General features: G+C 47.5%; 5 protein-coding genes across 5 annotated transcripts; 4 read left to right on the top strand and 1 right to left on the bottom strand.

Moving 5' to 3' along the window:
* Window positions 1–594: 594 nt before the first annotated feature.
* Window positions 595–2,004, top strand: Asppvi_009319 (cytochrome P450; the record flags this gene model as incomplete). The annotated part of the gene is made up of 1 exon (XM_043305176.1): window positions 595–2,004. The coding sequence occupies one exon, from the start codon at window positions 595–597 to the stop codon at window positions 2,002–2,004; it is 1,410 nt and encodes a 469-aa protein (XP_043161111.1).
* A 906-nt stretch (window positions 2,005–2,910) lies between these two features.
* Window positions 2,911–4,634, top strand: Asppvi_009318 (MFS transporter; the record flags this gene model as incomplete). Its single annotated transcript, XM_043305175.1, has 3 exons — window positions 2,911–2,986; window positions 3,055–3,989; window positions 4,041–4,634. 3 exons carry the CDS (start codon window positions 2,911–2,913, stop codon window positions 4,632–4,634), a joined length of 1,605 nt encoding a protein of 534 aa, XP_043161110.1.
* Window positions 4,635–5,297: 663 nt separating this feature from the next.
* Asppvi_009317 (uncharacterized protein) lies at window positions 5,298–6,207 on the bottom strand (the record flags this gene model as incomplete). Its single annotated transcript, XM_043305174.1, has 2 exons — window positions 5,298–5,705; window positions 6,061–6,207. 2 exons carry the CDS (start codon window positions 6,205–6,207, stop codon window positions 5,298–5,300), a joined length of 555 nt encoding a protein of 184 aa, XP_043161109.1.
* Window positions 6,208–8,481: 2,274 nt separating this feature from the next.
* Window positions 8,482–9,897, top strand: Asppvi_009316 (uncharacterized protein; the record flags this gene model as incomplete). The annotated part of the gene is made up of 5 exons (XM_043305173.1): window positions 8,482–8,643; window positions 8,698–8,805; window positions 8,893–9,284; window positions 9,347–9,411; window positions 9,491–9,897. 5 exons carry the CDS (start codon window positions 8,482–8,484, stop codon window positions 9,895–9,897), a joined length of 1,134 nt encoding a protein of 377 aa, XP_043161108.1.
* A 3,700-nt stretch (window positions 9,898–13,597) lies between these two features.
* Asppvi_009315 (uncharacterized protein) lies at window positions 13,598–15,566 on the top strand (the record flags this gene model as incomplete). The annotated part of the gene is made up of 4 exons (XM_043305172.1): window positions 13,598–13,678; window positions 13,744–14,056; window positions 14,112–14,995; window positions 15,054–15,566. The coding sequence occupies 4 exons, from the start codon at window positions 13,598–13,600 to the stop codon at window positions 15,564–15,566; spliced, it is 1,791 nt and encodes a 596-aa protein (XP_043161107.1).
* Between the last annotated feature and the right edge of the window lie 2,745 nt (window positions 15,567–18,311).

Here is an 18,311-nt window from a genome sequence, read left to right as displayed (position 1 = left end):
CGAGTCTCATCCACAGCAATCAAGCGAAATCAACAATAATATCCGGACTCGAATAAATTATTTCTCCTTATCTGATCGACACGATGACATTGGCCTGCACAACCGACCGAATACCCCGGCAAACGTGGGGTGCCGGTATCTGCGTGCGCGTACCCAGCGATCTAACCTCACGAAGTTTCGAGAAACCGAAAATGGCACAACTCATTCCGTGACTAGGCTGGGCCCCGGTCAATCTCAACGTCTTTGTCGTCTCGAGACTATCATATAGCCGAGGATAATGGCAGAGCAGCTGACCTCGTAATGTGCTGGCACAGTAGTTAAAGCGTCACAGTAATCATGGCGGAGTTATACATTGGTGGTGTCATCCCATGTTGTCAGCTGTTTTTTGTCTGTTGTTCAGAGACATACCATATCGCGAAGTACCATCCGATAGCAACAATGCTAAGTACTCCAACCATAGTGTTCATTCAGCTGGTATTCGCTGGGTTCTGCTTCACTTGTCTTCTATGGCCAATCTACTTGCACATTCGAGATGTAAAGCAGCTGAGGCGCTATCCCGGTCCCTTTTTAGCCGCAGTGACAAATCTATGGATGATGTTTAAGCACTACTCGGGAGCGAGGACTGATGCAATCACTGCTCTGCATCAGAAGTACGGCAAGATTGTGCGCATTGGACCAAACTCGCTGTCGTTCTCGTCGCTGCAGGCCGCCAAAGACATCTATGGCCACGGAACTGCAAGTTTCAAGGACAAATTCTATGATTCTCTGGCAGGTGTCCACCGGCAGCTGTTTGATTCCATTGATAAAGACGAGCATGCCACAAAACGGAAGCTTTTTGCGAATGCCTTCGCCCAAAAGTCGGTCGAGGAAAAGGAGCATAACGTGAATATTGATATTGCTGAACTTGTTCACCAATGGGATCAACTGTGCACTGATCCTCCACGCCATGGCCAGAATGTGTTTGAGGAGCATGAGCTCACAGACGCTAGGCGTTGGTTCAATCTTCTTACGCTTGACCTAGCGGCGGATTTTGCTTTTGGAATCAAACTTGGCTTTGTCGCCGCAGGAGATGACTTGGCCACATGCGAAACCATCCGTGGCGATAAATACCAAGCGCACCCGGAAGCAGGAACCTATCACAACCTGCTTATCCTGTCCACCCTTGGGTACGCCGACCCCGCGTATTTCAAGATCAATCGGAAACTGTTCGGGTGGCATCCTGGATTCAACGCCGGCGAGGTCTTCAGCGATTTTACCATCCACCTGATCCGACAAAGGATGGCCGCGGAGGCTGATGGCGAGAAACGCACCGACTTCTTCGAGGCACTGAACTTCACTCGCGACGGCGTGCCCACTGCCATGGAAATGGGTGAGCTGATCCAAGAATGCGCCCTGCTCATGAACGCCGGCAGCGAAACCACCACATGCGCGCTGCAGAACATCTTCCACTTCCTCATCCGCCATCCCCATTGCATGCAGGCCCTGTACGAGGAGCTCGAGACCGCTTTCGATGACGACGAAGAGATCGTCCCCGCTTACGACAAGGTCAAGTTCTTGCCCTATCTCCGCGCTGTTATCGATGAGACGTTGCGTCTTCGCCCGAGCCTGGGCATCGCGTTGCCGCGCGTTACGCCGCCACAGGGTATGATCATCGATGGTGTATGGGTTGCCGGCAACACGACTGTCAGTGCACCTCACTGGACGATCCATCGGGATCCCGAGTTGTTTGAGCGCCCGCTCGAGTTCCTCCCGGAGCGGTGGCTGGGTGCGGACGCGGCCAAGCTGCAGAAGGGATTCATGCCCTTCAGCTCGGGCGCAAGAGCTTGCATTGGAAGGAACATGGCATACATGGAGCTGACTATGATTGTTGCGACTCTCGTCCATAGATATCACTTTGCACTTCCTAGTCCGGAATGGAAACCGACAATCCTTGAGAGCATGGTGATCAAGTCCGGTCCCATGCCAGTGAAGATCTGGACGAGAAGGAGCGCCAGAGAGGTGTAATTTTTCTTGCCCTCTCTTGTCCTTTGAAAGAGAGGTGGGAAGTATGGTTGCTCAGCGTCCAGCGACAACATTTGTTATATTGATCCAGTCATATCAGCGTTAATAGTCGATGTTCGCGATATTAGATAGACATCTTTTCTCACTACCGTGTTATCCGCAGGAATAAGCTGGATGCTCCTTATCTAGCCCCTAAGATATGATTCCGGTAGTATAAATTCTATATTCTATATAGGAGTCATGGGTTCAGGTCAACACCACAACTATAGGTGATCTTAATGAAACCTATACCATTTAACAGAGTTTTCATTTAGCAGGAGTAGGTATAGATGGACTATATAATATCCTACTCTACTCTAGGTATAGCCTACTACATGAGAGATAAGCCAATATCTTCATGCTCTTGGGTGGCTGTAATATAAGTATCTAATGGGTTCCTGGGATGGTTCATCTGTTACTAAGCTCCGCAACATCACCATGCGGGGATGGAAGATGGGATATAAAGTAGGCTATCAAGTCGAAGCCTTCCCTCTTGCTCCACCGATGCCTCAGACGATCGACGCGCTTTTGGTGGCAAGGTGGTAGTTTGAAGATCAGTAATAGCTATACGCGTCCAAATCCTGATGAGGTGGTTTATGTAAGGAAGTCGGGGGGTGGAACAACGGAGACTTTTGACCAGGTACTGTACTATAGTAGACGGTGTTATTACTCCGGAAATGGATTCTGACAAATCGACAACAGGATCGACATCAGGACAGCATCAAAGGAGACCGATGAGGTTGCGCTTTTAGATAGGTGGGCTTCCCTCTCTTCATACCTTCATCTTCTATATATATAATTCTCTTCATTTTCTCCGCAAACCTCTTCGCCCATGACTACATTCAAGTACCATTCGAATTCCTACTCACAATGACCACCTCATCCCTAGAAGGGCAGGAAACTGCATCGCATCATTCCAAAAATCCACCATCGAGACATGGTGATGGTAAGTAGCTCTCAAAGATATCCTGCAAAAGCTGGAGGCATTTTGATCGCGTTGACTAACTCATACAGGTGGAGGTCTAGGTTATGCACAGACTGCGAGAGATGAATACGTCTACATTGCCGATGGCTACGGCATGATTCGGCGGATCATCTTCATCATGACGGTGTGTTCATCCATGTTCACGAATCAGTTGGGCCTATGCAACAGCCTCACGACGCTCGAAATAATCGGAGAGTCCTTTGGTGTCACCGACCCTGGCAAACTCTCGTGGACAATCGCTGGCTACGGCTTGACTCTAGGCACATTCATCTTGATCGGAGGACGTTTGGGTGACGAGTTTGGCAACAAGGCAATCTTCATCATCGGTATGGGCTGGCTTGCTTTGACCAGCATGATGGCAGGAGTCTCCGTCTACTCCAGCTACCCCGTCTACGTCCTTGCTCGTGTCCTGCAGGGCCTTGGTCCCGCCTTAACTGTGCCTAATGCACTCGCCATCATAGGCAAATGCTTCTCCCAGGGCCCTCGAAACATGGGGTTCGCCTGGTTCGCTGCATCAGCCCCAGTCGGTGCGATGGCAGGTCTCCTCTTTGGGGCCCTCTTCGCCATGGCTTGGTGGCCATGGATCTACTGGAGTCAGGCTTTGGGGGTTGCCTTTCTCTTCGTCCTCTCTATCATTGCAATTCCAAACATGCCTGTCGAGGGTGAGCAAAAACAGCGACGAACGATTCGCGAAATCTTGGACCGAGTTGACCTCCTGGGAGGCGCAAGCGGTGTGACAGCTTTGGTTCTGTTCAACTTCGCCTGGAATCAGAGCCTGGTCACTACGTGGGGCGAACCTTACGTCTACGTATGCCTGATCCTCAGTTTCTTGTTCCTGGCGGCGTTCCTTTACATTGAACTTCGCGTAGCTCGCTATCCAATCCTACCTGTCGCCGTCCTCACTTCCGACATTGCCTTCGTCTTTGGTTGTACAGCAGCGGGCTGGTCCACATTTGGCATCTGGGTAAGTACTGATCTTTGCCCCGAAATTATGTCAAACTAACGAAGTATCTAGCTTTTCTACGTCATCCGAATATGCCTCAATATCGGTGGCCAAACTCCCATTCAACTGGCTGCATGGCTTTCTCCTATCCTCGTCACCGGCATAGGAACAGCATTGATCGTTGGCAAAATAATCACCAAGGTTCCAGCCTCATCCATCATGTTCTTTGCAATGCTTTGCTACTTCCTCACTTCCCTTCTCATGGCCTTGCGACCCGTCCACTCGACGTACTGGACCTACTTCTTTTTCGCCACCATCATCGCCACCTTTGCAATGGATTCATCGTTGCCTGCTGCCACGATCATCTTCGCGAACGCAGTGCCTCGACAGTACCAGGGCATGGGATCCAGTGTGATCACGACGATTGTTGTCTACAGTATATCACTAGGTCTTGGTTTCGCTGGTACCATTGAACTTCAGATCAACAATGGCGGACACACCGAGGCAGACTTGCTTCATGGTTACCGGGGTACTCTCTGGTTTTCTGTCGGGTTGACAGCATTCGGCACTGCTCTTGCCATTATTTTTCTACTCAAAGATCATCGAAGACGAAGGTTGGCCAAGAATCAAGAGGAAGAGGAAAAGGTTGATTCAACTGAGGCTTGAATGGTTGAAGGGTTGATCACTCGTCGATCATCCTTTAAACACTCCAAACGACCAAGCATAATTAGAGGAGTTGGATTGCAAATAGGCTTATACAACGAGTATTTAGACTGGTAGTACTTGTGAAAGCATGGTAGTCAGGTTGTGCAAAGTCTCCCGACCCCCGCCCCTCTGCGGAATGTTTAGTGCAATGTATCTACAAGGTATTCATTCTGTCAAGAAGAGCCTGAACTGTGGCCTTTGGTCTGTCGTCTGTCATCAGACGCCTGTACCCGTTGTCTATCGTTTATGGCATAACGTCTTATCATCTGTTGTGTGTCGTCTATCATTCGTCACCTGAACTCCCTCATACAGTCTGATCTTTCCAATCTCAGCCCATCAAGGTTTCCAGACTTTTGAGCGAGCTGTGTAAGCTTGAGAGCATCGGCTAACGGCAATGCGTTGTCCAAGCTCCAACCTCCGAAAATTCCACAGCACATACCTAAGTACGGCAAGCTTTTCTTGGAAGCGCTACTCACAATTTCCAAGAAAGTCACACTGATCGACACTGCGATCAGGTTGATAAGCTCGCTAGAGATCTAAAATTAGCCAACCCATTCTCCCTGGGTTAGATGTCCTTGTCTCACCCGCAGAGTATGTCACAGCTTGCGATTCGAGCCGCGATGGCTAACACGGCTTGGGCTGATTTCTCCTCTTGCGATAGTGTTCGGAGATTAGTCTGGACTGGCTTCCGGTCCATGGAAAGAAAATGATAAATATGGCCTCATGATACTTGCGAACCATGGTCAAGGTCAAATGGCGCGTCTTCTGGTCGTCGAGGGTGACATACCCCGTTTCGTGCCGATGGATATTCTGCAGATGTATTGGAAGACCTGTTCTCCAGCTCTCGAGGACCATATGTGCCTGCATCAGATTTCGTTCTCGCTCGGCCACAGTTTGGCAAAGAGCCCTTGAACTGTAGAGCGTATTGACCGCTGAGCTGAGAGTGTTGGCATGTTGACATTGGATGAGCAGCCAATCGGTATCCTTGCCGACTTTGGGTAGCGCATAGTCGGTCCAGTCGGGGGTGCGGATCTGTTTTGGACTGTCAGAGGAGTCCGAACAAAAAGGGTGGCACACCCGGAACTTACCGGTGGCATTCCATCGCGTATGGAATGGACGACTTCCATCGAGTAGAGGTACCACAGACTTCTCCTTGCAAGGTATTCTTTCTCTTTTATCATGTTCATGTATACCGAGTCACGATTCATAAATCTTCAGGATCTGGCACAGACTGCGTATGACGAAAGTTCAGTGTGAATATTGTGATCGATTTGCTCAGAAATTGTCATATGGAGCTTGGTTAGCTGTTGGAAGGAAAAGTTCAGAACCTAAAATTGTCTGATCAATCAACATGTGACCAGTTCCACGTGAGGAATTGCTGACTTACCTGCATCTTCAGGAGTGTGTCGGGCGATCGCTGCACGGCATCATGAGGGCTTAATGCCATTCTTAATCGAGCGATCGCCTTCCTGCTCACATCAGAACCTGCAGAGGGCTGTGATCTTGCCGCCAGGGCTTGAAAGCCGAAAGCCATAACTGAATCGATCAGTGGTCTCACTGCTAAGCCCTCAATGGATGGCGACTCCGTTGCTTGTTGGACATGATTGTCGAAATGTGATCTCGTCAAAAAGGTGGAAATGCTAGCATGGTTCAGTCTTATCGCAATGGATGATACGGAGCTGCGACGTACCCAAGGGGTTCTTCAAAACAAGCTGCTAAAGTTAGACTCTGACGACAAGGTGAACCATATGGCCTGCACAGAGCACATACCAGACTTGCACTTTTCCATCCATGCTGTGTCGCTCCAATACCAGCGTGAATAGGTGGAATCATATTACTCACCGCCGACTCCAAATGACATCTGAGACTGAGCGTCAGAGAGTCGTCTGGAAATTCCATCTACTTCGTCTTGTTGAGCCGGGCTTTCGACACTTTAATTGACAGCACAAGACAGAAAGTGTCTGCAGTGGAGGCTTGCTACGGCCCATCAAGTGTTCCAGCTGAGTTACTCAACGTTTGAATTATCTCATCCTGTCTTAGTTTAAAGAACTATAGTGATGAGGATGGGAAGTTGAGGCATGGCCTTTCCAGTAGAAGATTTTTCAACACAGGCATAGAATTGACGCGCAAGGTGGTTGACGACTTGGCATATATAGTACGTATAGAAATGAAGAGCAAAGTAAGTGCAGAGTGCAGAATTCCTTTAATCTTCCTGTAACATGTTGAATTACTAGTTTGTATACTATTCCAGGTGCTGTAATCTGGCAACAGATTACAAGATACAGGTCCAGGTACACAGATGGTAGACATGGGGCTATGACAATGAGAAAGAGTTTAAGCATCCTGTTTAGAAAATACTGATTTACTATTGTTTTAATGCAAAAAGGGGGAACTAATTTAAACCACTGTCTTCAACAACGTAGTCAAGGCCCTGGCAGACCAGGAATCTGGGTTGGATAGGACCGTTGCAGGGAAACTCTAGTTCCTAGGATTTCAGAGTCAGCATTGTCTAAGGAGCAATTGTTTAACAACGGTGAAGTCATGCACTTTGAATGACTTTTAAGGCCCCTATAGGCATTATTACTTGATGCCATGCAGATTGACAGTCAAGCGATCTAGACGGCTCTGGCCAGCTGGACTGGGTGGGGATGCCAGAATGGAAAAATCATGATGCCAAAAAGACTATCCTCATAACGCAAGGCTAAGATTTACGCCAAGTACGAATAGTTCTTCCTCTCCCGGCAGCTGGTAGCGCATCTGCGCGTTCAAATTCATGCCCATATGGATACATTTGTGGGATATCATGTCATGATTATGTTGGTACTCCAGCTTTTAACATTGTACATTCAGAAGGTTTCAGCTCAGGCCTAGTTGAGAAACTTGCTAGCCATGTTGCATTGGCTATGGTTTCAGGTCATATGTAAGCTTGACCCCAGCGGTTTATTTGGTAGAATGAATTCAATGATCCGTTGTTGTTTCATGTTTAGATCATATCTCGTATTTTAAAGAAATGTTGATGGGGTAGAAGTTCCTCATAGAAGCCTATAATAGGTCATTATCTGTATATTACTCATGTTGAAGGCAAGAGGAGTAATTTTTTATGATCTAGTCTAGCCTAATTCACAGCTCACTACATGATCAATACTCAGATGCAAACAATCACCAACCCTTTTTTTTTTTTAATTGTTCAAGCATACTATTCTGAATTTATATATTCTATAATCGTTTTAATTTCCCGCTGATATGCATAATATATTAAGCCTTCAATAAGGACTTCGTTCATTTGGACCAGGATAAAAACTAAGCTTCACAGATAGTGGAAAGAAAGAAAATCAAGTTCGCCTCCCTAATTTGGCAGCTTTGAAGATATTCATGGGGCGACACAATACAAGTCTGAGAGGAAAACACGAGGAAGTTCCAGTGGAATTGGGCCGCTATCGTAATGCGACTGTTTTATTGGTGCTCGTGTTGCCTTCGGTAGTTTAATTTATGGACCAGCAAATCCATCCTAGGGGTAGACCTTTGTCAAGAAACAACCGCAAGCCCTCGCTTTGATGGTACTCAACCCCACAGTCCCAATCACAGATTTTGAAGCTCCCTCTCTTGACCCCCTCCTTTCAGAGCGTTTTTCTTTGTGGGAGACCTTGCTACTTTCCTTCGTTTGGGTGTTGAAGAATGGGGAAGATGCGACCTTGACACTAACCGAAATAGCGACCAGCTAGTCGGGAAGAGCTTGCAGCACCTTTCGTGATAATTGGGTTGCGGCGCAAACATAGGCACGAAAGCAGGGCAACCGGTCATCTTCAAAATGAGTTCTTCAATGCCTCTCGTAGGCCCAAGTCTGGCTATCTTCGTCGTTTCTGTTGCCATGATGGCTCTTTCCGCTGTGACTGTCTTGTTGAGGACCTTCGTGCGACTGCACATCCTCCGAGCCTTTGGTTGGGATGATGTTCTTATGCTGGCAGCTCTAGTGGGTTATCCATGGACAAGGCAGCAAAGATCTTCTGCTCATGATTTTGTGTAGGCTTTATTTGTGACATTGAGTGTGTGCTGTTTCATCGGGACAATGAACGGGGTCGGCCGCTCAAGGACAGATTTCACAAACATGGAAGTCTATAGAAAGGCCTTGTTGGTAAGTATTGATTCTTTGAAAGAGACTCTCTCCAGTTTATTCGGCCTTCGGATGTCATGATCGCTAAGCAGGACTGTGGCTTCGCAGTACTGGTGGTTCAGTCAGATTTTCTACATATGGGCATCCGCCCTGGCCAAAGTATCTATTGCTATCTCCCTCCTTCGATTAACGGTTGTAAAGATTCATCGTCTGGTTCTTTGGGGCAATATCGGCCTTACCATTGCTGTCGGTCTCATGTTTTGGCTTGTCTTGCTTCTGGATTGCGATCCAATATCCTACTTCTGGGATTTTGCGGATCCGACGAAGTCAGGGACATGCATGTCCGAGAAGATCCTAGTCAAAATCGCATACGTTTACAGTTGTCTGACAATCGTGTGTGATTTGACGCTTGGAATTCTACCTTACTTCCTCGTCTGGAAGCTCCAGATGAATAACAGGACGAAGTTTGCGGTTGGAGGAATTCTCAGCATGGGCGCTATGTAAGCGATCTGTTCATATTTCTTGGTTGTCAACGTTGAGGTGGCTAATTGTTTCGTACTAGTGCAAGCGTCGCTGTCATAATTCGACTTCCGTTCCTTCACTTCTATGCAGACGCTAATTTCCTACGTAAGTCTCTGGAAGCAGACGGCGGGGGGGGCCTACGGTGGCCATCTTCGAATATAACTTGTAATTAATATGGCTCAAGATTCCACCTACCAGATCGCCATCTGGTCCGTCGTTGAAACTGGCCTCGGAATCACAGCAAGCAGCCTCGTTACCCTTCGTCCCCTCTTCCGCTGGCTTCTGGATGAAAGCCTATCGCACGTTCGGCATGCGCGCAGCGCCGGAAGAGACTCTGGCAAATACCCGCTCTCCAGCCTGAAAAGTCATGGCTTGAAGAACTCTCACGATCCGAACGTTTGGCTCACCGATTGCAGGCCCGAAAATGACAGAGGCGTGATTAACACCGAATTGTCTTTCCTGCCTAAGGATTCGATCGATTACAGCAGCAGCCAGGAGGCTTTGAATCATCAAGTGTGGCCTGCCACTTCAAGAAATCATATCACTATCCAAAGGACTCTAGTACAAACTGTGTCAGAGCGACAGAAATAGGCTTCGTCGCATAGAGCTATTAGGCCGTCACGTTTGCTGTTGTTCATCGAATTCTCCCTTTGATACTAGGTCTGTAGAGAATGTATGCTACGCCGCTCGGCCAATCCGAAGTCAAATCGGGTCCTCTGAGTGACAAGGGCATGAATATACCACAATGCAACGGGAGGAGCAGGCTCTTGAGGGGCGCTGTTGCATTAACAGAGTTCCAGTCAGCTTTCTGGGAGTATAAGCCGGAGGGCCTTATGATAGAGTGAAGTTTTGACTTATGGGCTGCTAGTTAACTCTCATGGCTTTATGATTTTATTTTTTGGTAGTTAACAGCTTACTAATGCTCTTACTGGCTGTAATCATGGCTCTGAGATAACGCGTAGGAGATTGTAGTCGAGTTAATCAATACGAGACCTCAGTCCCTGGTTCTTTCTAGTAGCCGAGTTAACCATGTGTAACCTCGGAGCCTGGTTCTTTCTCCTGATGGAAGGAGCGGCAGCTCGAGGGTAACATCATCCGAGGCAATCGGCCCAGTGCTAAGGGGATGGCTCCACTATAGTTGACATTAATTAGGCAGATCCCTTTGGACTAACGGCAGGAACAAATCGCTATCCAGAAAGCAGCGGTAGCYTCCCGACCCTACGCGAACCTTCCCAACGGCTACGGTCGGGGTGCTTGCACCGAGACACTCGGTCTTCACACGAACTTTAAGGGGACGAAGATCGGCTCCTGGAAGTCGAACGGCGGGTAATTATGGAATCATGGCCATTATGTACGTATGGCATTGGCAGTTGGGCGATGCTTGATGACTGCTAACAGCTCCAAGAGCAGAACGGAGTAGGCGGTCATCATTGACTCTGACAAGTTACCTAATTTGGTTTACCAACAGACCAAGTACGAATCCGAACCCACTCTAGCGGGCTGTGGTTTATAATCCAGCTACCAAAGCGATATGCAGACTACGGAGTTACAACCACTACATATCTCGCTGATCGTACAGATAGCTTCCCACTTTCTGAAAACGAACTTACTCAGGTTGAGTTCGGTAGTTTTGTTAGCACGGTGGGGCCTTACGGGAACGAATATATTGAGTCTGCTGGTACCTAGTATTTACATAATATATTGTACACCTCCCACGCTATTGCTGCCTGGCACCTGGCTTGCAGGATTCTTTAAACAGTAATATACGCGTCCTCACTTAATTCCCAACCGAGTCAGACGCCCTATCGAGTCAGACATGTCTATATTCCATTTAGAATGCCCCATTTTAAAGCTTTGATTTCTCAACCACGCCGTATATGCTATAATGTAGGTAAAATATTTGGCGAATATAGTTTACAGTATATGATTCGTCTCTGTGCGCTGGTACCTTTACTTTGAGCTGTACCGGTCACAGGCACCTTTACTCTTTCACAAGGTTTAAAAGTACTACGCCTCTTTCTTAATGTCTAGACGACCAAAAATACAGATGCAATTTATGTTACCCGGTATACACAAATGCTAGGAGGCCGTAGCGTATAGATATAACTCCACGTGACTATACTTTACCTCATATTTAAACTTGCACCGTGTAGATGCTTGGTTGTTGAGATATCAAAGCCTCGAGGAGTGCTATTTTACATGAGACACGAAGGTGTCCGGTCAGCTAGGGTGCCCGAAAATATGGAACATAACTCTGTCCAATCTTTCGTCGGAATATAATCTCAACATACTCACTACTACGTATAACAATGGATCTCAACACCTTTGATCCAATTTGCGCTTGGGCTCAAATCTAAAACTATGGCCGCTTCAAACTGGGGCTGATTTGCGGGGACCTAGGATCCTGACGTTCGCTGGCCATTGACTAGGGTGGAAAGATCTGCTGGAACATTTCTACAATGCTACAGAGTACACTGGCACAAGGCTCGCTAGGCGAGGGTGAGTCACCATATCCAGCAAGTCCTCCAGACTACGCAGACTAGAGGCATCTTGTTTCAGACCGACCCTTTCACTAACAGACATGCAACACCCAGAAGCATTTCAAAGATAACGTGTTCGTGGAGCTCTGATTCGAGAGTCAAAGATTACCGAAGCACTCTAGATTATTGTTATGTAATGCTGTTCCCGGGCTATATTTGTTCAAATGTTCAACCTTAAAGCCCGCCGAAAAGAAATAGACGTCGACGTCTTATTTGTGAATCTACCGTACACGTTCTTGCAGGCCATGTGCAGTGTTTCCATATCTTCAATGCGCCGCAATAGCTGATCTACAACTGCTTTTCCGCTTGGCTTAAAATGTTATAATGGGCCCACAGAGTTCATCCAACTTGGACAGAATCTGTAGCCCAGCACGGCTATATAGACTATAGGGTTTTGCTTGAACTGCTGGTCAGTTCACTGTCATTGCTTACGGAGTAAGCTTCGTGTAATTAGTGCTAGACAAAGTCTTTAGCGTAACAGCAGATTACAACGCAGGGACTCCCTGGTCACAGCCCATTCCCTCTAAAGTCCAATTGCAAATATTGGCCCATACATAGAAAGTCCAGATCATAGAATTTGCAAGGCCCTGGAGAGCACTTGTAATCTTTTTCTACTGTTTTATTGCCCACGTGGGCCGAATATGTGCTTCTACAGTATATCAACGCGCTCAATGTCCCTGGGATAATTGGGACGCAGTGATATTTTTCTCGCAAGCGCTTGAACAATCCAGTTCATCGACGCATATGCTCTCAGAGAATCAGACTAACATACAACCTGGGTTCAGAGCTGCATTGTTTATGTTTACTTTGGTCAGTAAATTATAGTCCAATGGTACACCAAGTTAGAGGGGCCATTCATGGCGATCAAAACTGGGATCCCAAAAGGTTGGGCGCACAATCCGAGCCAAGCACAGATTATACGACCGTACTGACTTTCCAAGCTTCTTCTAATTCCTCCAGGAGCCACGTTGTAAATAACTTCTAAACTGCTATATTAAGCATTTCCTAGACGTTCAGTTGTGCTATGTCTAGAGGGCTTGAGTATACAAAGACTAGTTTCGAGGTTGACAGAAGCAAACAACTATAGACAAGAAAGAGGCCCACCCCACCCTGGTTGTGGGGAAACCTTGAGTGGCAGAGGGAATTGCCATAATAGGAAGATTTGTCATCTCATCTGCATCCTCTGCCAACTCCCAAGCCTGAACTCCATAGAAGACTCCACCGAACTGAGACATACTTGTACCTCGCTTAAACATTAGTAGCTAGTCATCGGCTCTGTTCTGGCTTTAGTTATCAGACATGAACTCTGCTTCTCTACTACGGTGCACGCCTGGGAGATACTTTGTGTGGGATTAACCTGCTACTTAAGTCTCTAAATTCAAAAACAGGTGCACTGTCGACGGGGAGGAGAAGTTGATTTTATCATAGCCACAAACTGAACAGGCTCTATTTACGTGAATAGGTGTCGTACCGAATACTGTGCGGTACTAGTTTGTCGTAGCAACTAAGCGCCCTGAACACTAGGTCATGACTTTAGCTAGTATAGATCTACTTTTAGGCTGAAGTAAGGATCTTGACGCTTCACATAACATATTTAACAGTACTTTGCCCCTTCCGTGCATTCCAGTAGTTGTGCTGAGGGTTCTATATACGCAGTCAAGCAGGCTTTCACAGCCTCACAAAGCATTAGTGGCAAGCTGTGGCTATCAGCGTTGGGTTGGAACTCAGCTCTTTACTTGATTTGCCTGATCATGCGCATCATGCAGAATTCGCAACACAACAGCGTCCCAACCAGTGTGAATGATACCCTCTGCACACGGCCTGACGTTGCGGTGAGTTATAAGCGCCACTTATCCAATGTATTACTAGGGAACTGCTCAGCACTAACACGCCCCAGCTGGCCTCGCCCAAGGTTCCGCATTGCAATGAGGGCACGTATCGGCAAAGCCCTGCTGGACGAATGAGATTTCAATTGTGGCCAAGAGTCAAGCAATATGCTCTTTTTGGCACAAGAGGAAAACTCCGCCCCCGCCAACTGGTAGCCAGTCAATCAAGCCCTTGTCTGCTAGGGATTACGACCAAACATTCTGACAGAGTGACAACTATTTCTGAGCAACATAAACCACTGGGTACAGCGCGATGCGATGTCAGTATACCAGATGGCACAACCAGGTTCAACACCACTGTCAAACCGAGTCCTATAGATTCGCGTAAGTCGTTGAGCTTTCCGTATTGGGGTCGAAAATCGTAGCTCATATTTTACAGCGACGATTCCAGCCACGTCTCCCATTAACAAAAGATCAAAGACTATTTCGACCGCTAAATCGCCAACAAACCCCTTCAAAAATGCTGTGCTTCACCCAGTTTCTGGGCCCCGCATTCTTCCATCACAGGCAAAAGATGCGCCGCTGCAGCGGTCTCCTCCGATTAGCAAATGTCGAGACGCGGTTGCCAAAACTGCAAAGACAGACACGGAGCGCTCAATGCACCCGGTTAGGTTATTTGCCGTCAATGCGGAGCCTGAAACAACAAGTCCCCCTCCAGTGCCTCCAAAGTCGCCACGGACGATGAACCGCTCTCCAAAGCTTCAGCAAGAACAATGTACATTCACCTCTCCATTGAGAGATTTCCCGACTTCGAATCACGGAAGGTACTTCGCATCCGACACGCTCGACACAAAATCTCCATACATGAGTCAAGCTATATATCAATGCAAAGCCCCATGTACATTCCACAGTGCAGGAACTCTGCTGGGGCGACGATCTTCAATTGTACACACCCCAACAAGCAATTGCAAAGGCCAACGCCATACTACAGGCGAAGATGCAGCAGCAGAAGTAAGATCTGCGGGTGCTATTTCTGGGACACCCCAACCAATCCGTGGCATACATGGAAGGTATCTATCCGACACATCCATCGTGCAATGGGGCAGATCAACACGGACGAATGGCACAACTAGTGGGAATTCAAACAAGGGATATTTCTCAGCAGAACGCCGTGCATCCTTCATGCTCCCGTTCGCAGTTGCTCCATCAGGTGCAAGCCCGCTCTTTGCGCCCAGGGAGATAGAATGTCTGCAACGCCACGCTAAGCATCAGGCTGAGGAATCCAAAGTACTAAACTGCGGTGAAGTCAGGGCACTTTCTCTGGTATGAGGCTAGGACGCGCGGTGTCGTATGTTAATGCCCGCCAGCTAACATCATAAAGGAACTTCGGGTACTTGACGAGCGCTGCAAAAACATTCGCCGTATTTACGATTCGCTCGAATTCGAGCGCCGTGGTCTTGAGGAACGTATAATTCGTTACCTCAGGTCCCAGAGCACAGATGGTGCTGAGTGCAGGAAAAACATGTTGATCCGAACGAAAGCAGTGGCAGACCTTGATGTGTCAATGAAAGGATGGGCCAGCAAGTTAGAGCAGGCTACGAACCGACAAGTCTATATCCGTCAAAGGCTTGCCGAACATGTGGCGGCGGCTTCGCTCCGCGACACGACCGACCAAGGGCTTGGAATATCGGACGAGCCGAACCATGGAACTCAGCCAGGAATGACGTTGAATGTTGTTGATGCGAGCCGCAGAAAGATGGAATCCATTAAGGTCTACGCAGACTTGAATCTCTTCGAAGAAATTGCCACTTTGGCGGAGACTGAAAGGCACATGGAGCTTACGGGTTACCCCACAAAGGCGACCTCTTGTCATGATATTCTTCATCCATTTTGAGCTTTTCCTGTCCTTGTTAGCCTTTGACTCACAGCTACCTGTGCATACCGCCGTTCTCTTTTTGCAAGGCGGCGTTGCGGACATATGTTAGCAGCCTTGGTGGACTTCCGCATCAGTCTCTTTCTGCTAATAGATGGAGTGCAGTCCCGATGATTCTTTGTGACTGTCTAGACCATTGAAGAATTCCATTGTAATGAAACATCTACTTTATTACCAAAATGTAGTTCTTTTCTGCGAGAACAAGTGGACCAGGTTCACATGTACAGCAGTATACTCTATGCCCACCTTGGACAAACCAAGAATTCTACGTTTATCAGTTGATGATATAGTAGTACAAGCACTCGTGACTCGACTGCCTTCTTAGGAAACTAGTGCATTTGACCACCATGCAGGACAAAGGAGATAAGATCAATTGAGGGTTACCATAGCAAGGTTGGAGAGCTGCTTATATCATATTCCATCCGAGGTCATAGAGGAAGTTTATGTACATTAACACCGCGCAAAGACCTTTGCTTGAGGATTCAGATCCTCCTGGCTGCTGTTCATAGCAGCCGTGGCAAAAGCATGCAGTCACTGGACAGACATTCCATGAGATCAAAACGGAGGTACGACGTTTGCTTGGTGTGAAGAAAATCATCTGGTCTTCAGGTAGGAATGGTCTTAATATCACCAATGCTCACGCCAATGCTGAGGTCAACCTTATCCGGCCTGATGTGTTTGTTCTTTCCAGGCCCCATGCGAGTACGTCTCGGCTGTGGGATGAAGTCTATGAGGAAATCCGAGAGATTCTCTCTCAGTCAGTGGACGCAAGTGTCGTCTGTTTGAGATCCACATAGTTGACGAGCCGGATCCTAAAGTTCTGCGGGATCTGTGCTACAAAGAACCGGCGACCAAGTACACAAATTTATATTTTGTCAATGGCAGCTTGATCCTACCTCAGTATGGTAATAAAGTGAGAGTTCAGGAGGCTGTGGAAGCCTTTGAAAAGCTGTGTCCTGGCTGAGTGATCCAGCCTGTGTACGTGCATGCACTTCCATTGGCTGGTGGCGTGATTCACTGTGCAACTCAACCTGCTATCGCCGTGGAAGAGCCTAGATAAGTGATACATAGGAAAGAAGTCGTCAATATGTACATGATCAGACATGTCATGTACAAAGTAGGAGATTGGAATGGAATATAGCTCGATGAGCGAACAATTTCCTTGAGCTTCAGGTCCTTAGGTCAGGGGCTCTAGCGGAGCTACAGAGCCGTCAGTATGACTTTGACTAGAAAGTCCGACGTGAGCAGCCCTTTGTAGACGTCCTCATGGACGTTACCAAAGCCTGTTTTGTCCACCTTTTCCTTCTATGTGCACGCCGTTGTCTCTTTTCCATGCTTCTTCGATGCGAGATGCATCAACGAAGTTAAAGGCTTTTAGGTGGGTGCCGTTATCAGAATATGAGTTGACGTCCATGAAGGCCATAACTAGCCAGCTACCCGGCCTCAGGTTTTCTAGAAGAGGTTTTTATGGTCATAAATGGCTCCTTCTAGTGCACAGACATGGATGTAATCGAATGGTTGGCTATAGGACAACGGCAATTGAAAGTCATCAATCCCAAAGCAGCAATCTGGAGGGATCCTAGGTAGGCTTGCGCACTGTCCGATGGACTAGTCCAGGAAGAGTGTACCAAGGTCGTTGGATGGGAACCGAAGTCGTTCCCTGGGAGCCATTAGTCTGTCATCTCGTAATCTGTGCTCTTGCTCTTGCAGCCTGAAACTTACTAATGACTTCTAACTTAGAATGCTAACTGCTGCATCACATTAGTTCACTGTAACTACCTAAACTATCCAAGGACTTCTCACTCAGCAAAATCAATCGCCCATATCCTTGTGCCGGTTTCACGGGAAAGCACTGGAGGCAATTGTTAGATGGTGGATCAATTCAGGCTGCTACCAGCGAACTATTTCAGGGGCCTAGAAGCAGAGATCCTGCGAATATGCATTAAATATCCTGGTGAAGAAGTCTCACACTGTGTGGACACAGAAAATGGTACACAGTCTAGTCAGTCTCGATGTAAAAGGGTCCTATAATAGCGTTATAAGGGAGGTTCTCTTACATTAACTAAGAGAAAGGCGAATCTTAGACACTCATTTGGTGGATCGATGCGCTTTGCCGCGATCAATGGGCAACTATGATCGTCCATTCCTACTGCTTAGATATGTGGGAGATTGCTGATGTAGACCTTCCACAGGGCTCCCCATTATCTCTAATCCTCTTCCTCTTTATGAATGTAAGTCTGGTCGATGTGCTGATCACCAAATATGCTGGAGCTGTTGCGGTTGTAGAACAACTATAGTGCCTGGGTGGTGGGTCTGTTAGCTAACACCAACACCCAAAGACTCCAGGATGAAGTGGTCTAACCAGAACTCAAATAGGTAAGAACTTCTAGAGCTACCTTTAAAGTTAAAGAGACGCAATTTTACCTGATGTCCATGGAGGTAGATGCTGCCATCATTACCTCTTTAGATTAATGGTACAGCAGTAAAGCTGCAGTAAGTTGTCAAACTCTTAGGGGTCCTACTCAACCAGGAATTGATGTTCAAGAACAACATTGGGGAGATCACAGGATGAGGGATCCAGGCTGTTCTAACACTACAGCCCCTCCAAATGATCCCCCCGGCAGTAGCTAGGCATCTATTAACAGCTACAGTGACGCCCAAATATTGATTATGCTGTATCCATCTAGTGCTGCCCAAGTCAATACA

Source organism: Aspergillus pseudoviridinutans (assembly GCF_018340605.1).
Source record: "Aspergillus pseudoviridinutans IFM 55266 DNA, scaffold_7, whole genome shotgun sequence".
Lineage (NCBI taxonomy): Eukaryota > Fungi > Ascomycota > Eurotiomycetes > Eurotiales > Aspergillaceae > Aspergillus > Aspergillus pseudoviridinutans.
The sequence above is the reverse complement of the archived record's forward strand: the minus strand, read 5'-3'. Positions and strand labels throughout refer to the sequence as shown.